General features: G+C 55.8%; 1 protein-coding gene across 2 annotated transcripts in view; it reads right to left on the reverse strand.

Annotated features, from left to right (window-relative positions):
• The window catches only part of LOC119100623 (Ig-like and fibronectin type-III domain-containing protein 1), a 68,214-nt gene that overhangs the window by 34,645 nt on the left and 23,138 nt on the right, over positions 1-10,431 (reverse strand). The window contains exons 2-6 of one of the 2 annotated variants that reach the window (XM_037223737.1): positions 8,255-8,321; positions 6,031-6,255; positions 4,443-4,469; positions 2,166-2,276; positions 1,636-1,769 (exon numbers count right to left, since the gene is read on the reverse strand). In XM_037223737.1, the coding sequence (XP_037079632.1) occupies positions 1,636-1,769; positions 2,166-2,276; positions 4,443-4,469; positions 6,031-6,255; positions 8,255-8,321 (564 nt within the window). The remainder of the gene's footprint in view (positions 1-1,635; positions 1,770-2,165; positions 2,277-4,442; positions 4,470-6,030; positions 6,256-8,254; positions 8,322-10,431) is intronic. The other variant, XM_037223814.1, reaches the window with a different exon arrangement.

Raw genomic sequence — 10,431 nt, forward strand, 5'->3', positions numbered from 1 at the left:
ACCTGCCAGGCTGTGTTCGTGGGATGTCGGTACAACGACCCGAACATAATCTGCTTTGCTTTTAGCGGGTCGAACAAGGGTCCAAATAATCTCAAGATTCGATGAACTAATGGCAGTATGAGACGTTTTCAGAACAGTCACATCAAACGAGTCTCGCGCCAGAGCTGCGACCCCTCCGTAACCCCTAGGCAGTCCGCTGTCTCAGGCCGGTCGTGTTGGTATAGCCGGTACCCATCAATGTTCAGCAGCCGGGCGGGGACAGACGGCCGCAGCCACGTCTCACTGAGTGCGAGAATATCAAACTGATGCATATCAGTTAGACTGTGACGTAGATCTGGCAGTTTGGGTTTCAAACTTTGTATGTTTAACTGCGCGACGCATAGTTCACCCGCCGGGCGCCCGCCACCTCGCCCCTCCCCTACAGCCCCGGCGCCGCGATCGCTTGCCCCGGCGCGCCGGCGGCTGTCACCTGAGTCAGGCCCACGGCCACCAGAGGGCCGGCCCGCGCTCCCGCCCGCACCCAAGCCGACCGAGGCAACCCTGGGCTCGCCCCTGGCCGCCGCGGTGACCTGGCGCGGTCCGCACTCAACAGCTGACCCCGCATGGCCCGAGGGCACGCGCCGAGCCGGGAGCCAGGGATTTGGGGTCGGCAAGGCGGCCCGCACGATAACCTGGGCGACCGCCAAGGCCACCAATAGGCGGAGCAGCTGGCGATTCATTGCAGAGCGCAGGCTTGCCGCTAGCTTTCTAGCTCGTCCGCTCCAGAACTGGAGCGGAAATGTTTGTAGTCGCGTTGTTCATAGGCTCAGGAGTCGCCGGTAGTTGTCGCCTCGGGCCCGTCGCTGCACAGCCGGCAGGTAGGTGGTCCCGTCTCGGTAGTCACGGTAGTCACGGTAGTCGGTGGCGATTCACGTGATCGGCGAAATGATCCTTCACCTTCTCACTCGCGCACAGGCACTCTCATTATCACACTGCCACTAAAACTGTTTACGAAACATGGTAAGCGATCAGCTAAAAGGCCACTGTGGTCGCGAGGTGGGGAGAGACCACGGCACGTCCGCCACCGGCGCCGCGCTCAGTGGAGCTGAGCGCTCAGTGGAACAGTGGAACCTCCTTTGCCGAGATCGTGTGGCAGTGAAATGACGAGAGCATTAGCTCAGTCTCGGACATCACCTCGGTTCTTACGAGGCCAGGTGACCGATGACCAGAGAGGTAAGTGCTGGTGGCACAGCTGACCAGTGTGGTAAATACTGATGGCACAGATGACCAGAGAGGTAAGTACTGGTGGCACAGCTGACCAGTGTGGTAAGTGCTGATGGCACAGATGACCAGTGTGGTAAGTGCTGGTGGCACAGCTGACCAGTGTGGTAAGTGGTGGTGGCACAGGTCCGTATTTCAAGGTGACCTTTCAAATGACCAAGCGCCGCCCAGGGACAGTAAAGAGCGATACACATATGAAAAATAACCAAGCAGTGAGCATTGTTGAGCATTCCAAACGCATTCAATATTATTCTATGTTCTGAAATGATATTGGTTATTACTTTAGTCCGAGTGCAGACATCGCAAGGTCCGACAGCACAGCGACCTCAGAAGCTCGGGATGACGTCAGACAGCGGCAGCGGCGGCGGGGCTGACCTCCAGGGTGCAGAGGTGCAGACAGCTGGAGGAGACATTCCGAGCGTGGCAGCAGCGGCCAAACGCGTGCTCCGAGCGCGGGCTGGCGGGGGGCGCCGGCCCCACGCGGGGAGGAGCGAGGCTGGTGGAGATCACTGGAACGGCGGCGGCACGGCACGTCACGGGGAGGGGGAGGGGAGAATACAGGCGGACGCACGCACGGAAACGAAAAGGAAGGCGATGCGGCCGCGTCAATAATAAACAGAGAGAAAGAGAGGCGACAACGGGGGTGGATAAGCTAGACAAATAGTTGGCTCTCTCCGCGACATGGCTTTGCAGCTCAAAACGATGCCACGTCAGTGGGAAAACAGCAAAGTCGTGGCCAGTCGATCGCAAGGATAGATAACAGGAGACAAAACAATGCTAAGTCCTGCCACACTCCGCCCTAACCGAATATGAACGAGCCCCGCCCGCTCCGCTGTTGCAGCACGAGCGTCGCTGGAGAAAGACGGAAGACTTGCCCCTCCTCTTCCCCCCTACCGGGTCCTCACCGTGCAGCCGGTGGAAAGAGCGCGCCACCGGATCGCTGTTCACCTCGCAGACGTACAGACCCTCGTCCCGGACGGTAACGTTGCGGAGAACCAGTACGTACACGTCGCTACCTGCCGACAGAAGCCAGAACTGTCGGCATACGGCGCCGCCTAGCGGTTAAAAGTAGAACCATGCGACCAGTCCAGCCCGGCCGATGGGAAGCGCCCGGCCGGTCACGTGCTCGGACGACTGACAAAGCCTCATTCAATGGGAGGTCAGACGGCCTTCATGGCTGGATGTGGAAGAGCGTGGCAGGAGCATCCAAGGCTAGATGTTTGGTGCTGGTAACCAATAAACACCGGCGTTGATGTGTAATCTTTTGGGTGGACCACTGCTTTCCCATATTCAATCTGCCCCCCCCCCCCTCGAACCTTTTAGAGCCCAGGTTCGTGCTGGACAATAAAAATGGAAGCTCTAGCTTACATAAAAGTTAAAGAAGGCTTCTACTTATACTATCAGAGGTAAAATAAATGGAGACATAATAGGCATACAAGGCATAATACCTAAAGACATCCGGCCACCAAAGAGCCACACGGCCCATCGAGTTAGACTACCTCAGGTTCCGTACATATCCTCGAAACTTATCTTGCCACCTGACCTCCATAAATTTAGCTATAAGTGAGATACTTAGACCGACATTATTTGTCCAAACGGTTTTTGAACGCTCCTAGGGAGGGACTTCCTACATTTTCGTTTGGCAGCCCATTCCGATGGCTCACTATTCTTTGACTAAATCACATCTGTCTCGTAATAGTGCTACCCCTACCTTTTGCTTTATTAAGCTGGTTTCCTGTATGTCTCGGCCTAATTTTCAGCGCTCCATGTAGTGCTTCATCTACATTGGCTATCCCCTTCACTATCTTGTATGCCCTTATCAGATCCCCTCTAAGTCTACGATATTTCAGTGAACACAAATCGAGGCCCCGAGCCTAAACGAACCAAAAATAAAACCTGCGATGTTGTGTCCAGTTCAGTCCACCTGAGTGAATAAGGCGCACCTTTAGGGCTCCGCGGTCACTGTGTTTACTTGAGTCATTCTTCTGTTTTTTTCCGCATGCTACATGTTTTTAACTACACGAGGTTGATAATAGTCTAGTTTTGAAACGTTTGACTTAGGTCTAGTTTTGTGCTATAGAGTATTTTGGCGTAATTAAGCGATGTTTAAGTTACTCAGGCTGCAGCAACTTGCGTTGTTTTGCTACGACGTCTTTGCGGAAAATGAAACAAAGCGTTATAAAGTTATGAGCCATCCACACTCGGCGAAACCCTTGAAATGTGTCGGCCTTCACTTTAACATGAATTTTCGATGAAACAGTAGGAAAAATCTGGCGATCAACAGTAGCTGACCAAATCGATAGCGGTAATCGTCCCACCATGGCCACGAGCACTAGCGGAGCCGAGCAACAGGCCTAGCACTAGCGGAGCCGAGCAGCAGGCCTAGCACTAGCGGAGCCGAGCAGCAGGCCTAGCACTAGCGGAGCCGAGCAGCAGGCCTAGCACTAGCGGAGCCGAGCGGCAGGCCTAGCACTAGCGGAGCCGAGCAGCAGGCCTAGCACTAGCGGAGTCGAGCGGCAGGCCTAATGGGAGAAATGCTCCTGCACTCCGCCTTGCGGCAACCAGCCGGGATTTCCATGGCAGACGTAGGTCGTACAAATCAACTCACACTCTGCTCCCGAAGAAGACACTGCTCTTTGCTCCCGAACCCGTGTACGTCCAACAATATTTGAAGCCACACATCATCGACTCTACGTCGGTTGCCGAAACCTGGTTTTGGCGATCGGTGCCAAACAAAATTATAACGATGCCCAACGACAGCATTTTTGCCGAGACAGAACAAGCAGGCGAGCTCCGAACGCCGTGACGACAGCGATGGCGTCACACGGGGATGACGTCACCATGAGAAGTGTGTCGTCACTGGGCCCATGTCGCCTATCGCTCCGTCTCGGACAATAGTTCATTCATCACAATAATGATTCACTAAAAATTAATCCATAATGAATATGTTATCAATATAAAACTATTCCTTACAATCATACAAAATTCTAAGAACGGCCAGGCTCCTAGCCACGTAATCACTGCAGTGTTTTGAAGTGCGCGCTGCGCTTGTTTGTTGTAAGCTACGAGTTAGCTCCTGAGTTATAAGCTGCGAGTTAGCTCCTTAGCGAGTTACAGCACGCTTACACACGCCGAAAACCGACCTATCTCCCGACGCGTGTTTACAATGTAGGCCGGCTTACCAACGGCAGCACCTTCCTCAGGCAGGCCTGCGAAAGCGACAGGATGTCAGCACGAGGCAAGGACACACACACCTGATACAGCGCGAAGCCAGCATGGCCGGCAAGCTATGGCCTGCACGCCACGATGGCTTCTTGTGGACAAGATGAGACGGGGGAGAAAACATAAGGCATCCAACAGAAACTTAGCCCGTGCCAGGCAAGCAACGAATCACTAGCTGGGAGGGGGGGGGGGGGGCACGTATCAGATATGAAAATACAGCAGGCAGAGGAAACTACTGATGACCCTCCATAATCCACTCCCCCCCCCCCCTGCGCAGGCCGACGAAACTACTGACGACCCTCCACAATCCCCTCCCCCCCCCCCCCCTCTGCGAACCGACAGGGTCTCTCCCAAGCGCTGTCGTGCCCCCAGCAAGTCAGTATCAGTGAAGCGCAGTGTGGTACGAAACAGGGCATCCACTTCGTGACGCCTTTCTACACTGCAGCACTGCAGGAATTAGTGCTCTGCGGCAGCGCAGCGCTGTTCGGCTATGCGGTGAAGTGACCCAGGTTTGGCGGGTCACGTGATACACACAGCTGCCGCGCCGACCGCTGAGCCTGGCGGGCGGGCAGATCCGTCGACCCTCCCCCCCCCCCCCCACTCGCAGCCGTGATGCCTGGTGTGATGCGGTGTGCTGAGATATCTTGAGGTACGTTGAGATTTTTATGTACGTTGGGTACGTTGTCGCTCGTTGTCGTACACTGGTGTACGTTGTGTTACGTTGCAGTAGGTGGTAGTACGTTAAGGTAGGTGACGGTACGTTGAGGTACACGACGGTACGCTGTGATATGTTGATGTACCATGAGGTACGCGGTGGTACGTTGCGGTTCGTTGAAGACGTTGAGGTACGTGGAGGTGCGTTGAGGTACGTTGGGTTACGTGACGGTCCGTGACGGTACGCTGTGGTACGTTGAGGCGCGGCTGAGCTCGGCACGGCGTGATGTGAGGTCTGGCGCCGCACCGTTTCCCGCGATGTTGTGCTGGACGACGCGGCACTGTGTGGTAAGGCGTGGCGCCCAAGGGTTGAGCTTGTATCCAGCTGGCGATGTTTGGGGGCCTCCCCCACCTGCAGCTCAGCCTCCCACCGTGACAGATATTCCCGGCGGACCTTAACATCTTGAGAAGAAACCAACAAAACAAAGGGGACAATGTTAATATAAACAAACAATTACGGAACACTGCTAATAGTTTCTTTACGTGGCAAAATAAAAGAGCACAAACTCAGAACGCAGCAGATGCCTGGGAGTTTCCCTGGCTGGTCGGCTCAGGACACTCATGGTCGTCATATGCCGCAGCGTTGCACCCGGAGTGACGTCATATACCGCAGCGTTGCACCCGGAGTGACGTCATATACCGCAGCGTTGCACCCGGAGTGACGTCATATGCCGCAGCGTTGTATCCGGAGTGACGTTACCACCGAGAGAGTAGCTTACAGTCCTCCGCCCCACCCCCACCCAGCCGGCATTACAATATATCGTCGCTGGTGGCGGTACTGAGTTTGCCGCGACTCCGGCAACCCCCCCCCCCCCCCCACACACACACACTCACCGCCGTGCAGCACCTGCAAACGGGGGTCCCCCGTCACTCGGCTGCGGCCGGCGGCCAGCAGCTCGGCCGTCCGAAGTCTGGTCGGACTATGGCGGCCGTCGGCGCCGGCGCGACGCCATAGCACCGTGCCGCCACCCAGACCGTGGACGATGCACGTGAGGAGCGCCTCCCCTCCGGCGGGCACGTACTGGGGGCCGCGCACGCTCGCTGATAGACCCCGGTCGCCTGCAGGTACGGCCGGTCAGAGGGCACCAGGTCAGAGGGCTGTTACGGGTCACGGAATTAAAGGGAGGGCCACATGTCACGAAATGAGAGGGTGGGCCACATGTCACGGGGTCTGAGGGTGGGTCCAGGTCACGGGGTCAGAGGGCAGGTCGCGCGGCGGGGTCGGAGGTCAGAAGGCATGACTGGTGTTCAGCCAGGAGACAGGGGTCTGGTTTCAGCGCATGCTTCAGAGCTCAGGTCACATACCAGGACAGGCCACGTGTTTGGGGTCAGGTCACATGGTCTACACCAGGTTTCGAAGCAAGGCAAGGGCAAAATGGGAGGAGGCAGAGTGAAAGGTCAGATCACACGTCCAGGGTCATGTCCCGTGATTAGTGTCGGGCACAGGTCAGCGGTCAGGCGCGCAGAGAGGGGTCACAGGAAATGACACATGATCGCTGTCAGGTTATAGGTCCGGGGTTAGGTCAAACGTCAAATCCCGACAAGGTCAAAGCAAAGCTATCTTACCACACGGTCATCGGCGCAAGCTTCTCCTCACGCGTAGTCGCCAGGCGCAGCGTGCAAGCCTGAACGCACGATGTTACTGCATAAAAACCAGCCGCAGGCTTGCATACTACACGAACACAATAACGTGGTTGGTCATTAGGATGCCTGCAGAGTCTGTATGCGATGTGCATATTAATCACAAATCATTTAATTTAAGTACGTTTGGCTGCTTGCAGCATGCCATTACAGAGCTACTGGGTAGACCGGGATCAGCCACTCCATCCGGGCGGCTCTCCAGCGTCAATATCGCTCCAGTGATACACTGCGTCAATATCGCTCCAGTGAGACACTGCGTCAATATCGCTCCAGTGAGACACTGCGTCAATATCGCTCCAGGGACACACGGCGTCAATATCGCTGCGGTGATGCTCTGTGTCAATATTGCTCCGGTGATACATTGCGTCAATATCGCTCCGGTAATACACTGCGTCAATACCGCTCCGAGTGATACACTGCGCCAATATCGCTCCGAGTGATGCACTGCACCAATATCGCTCCATTGATACACTGCCCAGATTCGGCGGACCAGCGTGCAGAGGATCGCTAGCTCTCGTCACTATGACAACTAGCAATATTGCAAAGCGCGAAGGCCAAGGCCAAGGCCGGAGAGAAGACATGGCTGGCAGGGCTGGCGCGTGTCAGGATCGGCATTTCGGCTGAAGCCAAGCGGTTCGCCAGGCATTCACTCCACGCAGTCTTTCCCGAACTCATGTTAGCTGTCGTGGGCCTCGCCCCCGGCATGCCGCTAGGGACGATTAGTGGTGTTATGTAAAAGCTCCGTCCCCAATGAACTGGCTTGGCCTTCAACCCGAGGAGCTGACAGCAGCCGGATTATGGTTATCGGAAGGACCCGCTGGCAACAAACCACGAGTCGTGATCCACGTCTCAACATTTTATTGTTAGAGATCTGCCCTTGACATCGCGGTGGCTGTTAAATTTCACTTCTGCCAGGCGACCATTCTTTTCCCCCGCCCGATTTAGTTGTTCATCGCGCTTCGGCACGTTCAAGCAGCGGCGATCTTGCTGCACAGCCAACGAAGCCCGGCTCACGTGACGTCATACCGGTTGGCATCCCGGGTCACGTGACGTCATACCGGCTGGCAGCTCGGCTCACGTGACGTCATACCGGCTGGCAGCTCGGCTCACGTGACGTCATACCGGCTGGCAGCTCGGCTCACGTGACGTTATACCGGCTGGCAGCTCGGCTCACGTGACGTTATACCGGTTGACAGCTCGGCTCACGTGACGTTATACCGGTTGACAGCTCGGGTCACGTGACGTCATACCGGCTGGCAGCTCGGCTCACGTGACGTCATACCGGCTGGCAGCTCGGCTCACGTGACGTTATACCGGCTGGCAGCTCGGCTCACGTGACGTTATACCGGTTGACAGCTCGGCTCACGTGACGTCATACTACACAGCTGCCGAGGTCCGCAGACATTCCGCCACTCACCTGAGACGGTGACGAAGAAGGCGAGGAGAACCGCCCAGCGCGTCAGGCCAGCAATCCCCGCCAGGATCTGGTGACGGCAGAGACGCCCGTGGTGATGCTACGCTCAGTCCATACACACATGTACACTGGGACCTGGCGGGGACCTTGAGGGCTGACTCCGCGCAGAGACCCTCATAAAGAGGAACAGGGCGAGGGACACTGGGACCTGGCGGGAACCATGGGGGCTGACTCCGCGCGGAGACCCTCGTTAGGAGGAGCAGGATGAGAGAAGCCTGCAGCTACAACACTACGGCCTGCAGAGCGGCTGGGTGAGCGCCCGCTGCGAGAGTGACGTTTATGCCACGTCACAACGCCGAGAGTGACGTAACTGTCACGTCACAGCTCCTACAGTGTCACGTCAGGGCGCCCAGAGTGACGTCACTGTCACGTCACAACGCCGAGAATGACGTCAATGTCGCGTCATAGCGCCGAGGGTGACGGCACCGCAACATCACAGCGCCGACAGTGACGTCAATATCACGTCTTAGCATCGAGGGTGACGTCACAGCAACATCACAGTGCCGAGCGCTGCCGCTGAGCTGTCGTAGTGCGGCGTGTCAGTGATGGGGCGTACTGGTGAGCACAGTGAGACACGATAGTGAAGTATTACTGTAACACCGTGTGACGCGTGTCAGTAATGCGATGTGCCATTAACCACTGTGCGAGATGGCCAGACATGCCTGTAATACTACGAAACCCATTTCAAAAGCCGTGGCGTCACAGGGTAAGCCAGACAGCCACTGACCACAGCCGTGGAGTCACGTCGTAAGCCAGACAGCCACTGACCACAGCCGTGGAGTCACATGGTAAGCCAGACAGCCGCTGACCACAGCAGCGGCGTCACAGGGTACGCCAGATAGTTGCTGACCACAGCAGTGGCGTCACAGGGTAAGCCAGACAGCCGCTGACCACAGCAGTGACGTCACAGGGTACGCCAGATAGCCACTGGCCGCGGCTGTGGTGTGCTGGCTTCCCAGGCCCGGGGCCCATCACGCGGGGAAACGACACGCCGGTAACATGCGCAGCCCGTGACACGTGCTGCACACCGACGTCTGCGAGCCGACTGTGTTTTGCATCCGGCTGGAGGTCGGTGTATCACGTTTAGTTTGGTATCCGGCTCCAGGTCGATGTATCACGTTTAGTTTGTTATCCGGCTGGAGGTTGTTGTGTCACGTTTAGCTTGGTATCCGGTAGGAGGTCGGTGTATCACGTTTAGTTTGATATCCGGCTGGAGGTTGTGGTATCACGTTTAGTTTGTTATCCGGCTGGAGGTTGTTGTGTCACGTTTAGCTTGGTATCCGGTTGGAGGTCGGTGTATCACGTTTAGTTTGGTATCCGGCTGGATGCTGTTGTGTCACGTTTAGTTTGGTATCCGGCTGGAGGTTGTGGTATCACGCTTAGTTTGGTGGTACCGCAGCGAATCTCTGCAGCGTTACGGATCAGTTCTATCTTGAGATGGTTATCACACCAACACACCGGCAGAGCTTGCTGGTTTACAGCTGCCCGGGGCTTCGACGCAACGGGAATTGTGCATAGTGATGGACGCTTTTTCATCTGCAATGTCACAGTAAAAGACGTGATAGCGCCCAAGCCTATTACAGTGGGCTTAAGGAATGGTAGGCCCTTTCACTGCCGTGTAAATGCATTCCTAGATTCCCACCTACCGTTTTGTAGCATGTCGATAGAAGTGGGGAGCATTAGACAGACCTGCGAGGTCAAGACGGTGGCCTTGATGAGCTGGGCCCAGCCGTCCGGGTTGGGATCAGGTCGAGACGTCGGGGGCTCAGATCATGTCAGAAAACATCGGCTGTGACTGTAAGGGGAATGCTGCATGTTTAAAGATGTTGAAAGAAACATGAAATATTGCGAAAAAGCTCACTTACAAGTATTGGTATACTTTTAAGTGCAAAAGGCTGCTCTAGACGAAACAATATCTCTGTTTAATAAATATCCTCCACGATACGGTATTATTTGACTACGTTTTTGTGCCTTGCACAACATTGGTTGAGAGCCAATTGGCCACCGTTATATCTGGAAACCGTCGTTACGCACGCCAGATATGAACAACTCGGCCGTTGTATTCTTCTTGACGCTGATCGCCGCATGGTTTATGGAACAACAATATTCATCATGTGTCA

This window comes from Pollicipes pollicipes, unplaced genomic scaffold (genome assembly GCF_011947565.3).
Source record: "Pollicipes pollicipes isolate AB1234 unplaced genomic scaffold, Ppol_2.1 Scaffold_1600;HRSCAF=1878_pilon_pilon_pilon, whole genome shotgun sequence".
Classification (NCBI taxonomy): Eukaryota; Metazoa; Arthropoda; class Thecostraca; order Pollicipedomorpha; family Pollicipedidae; genus Pollicipes; species Pollicipes pollicipes.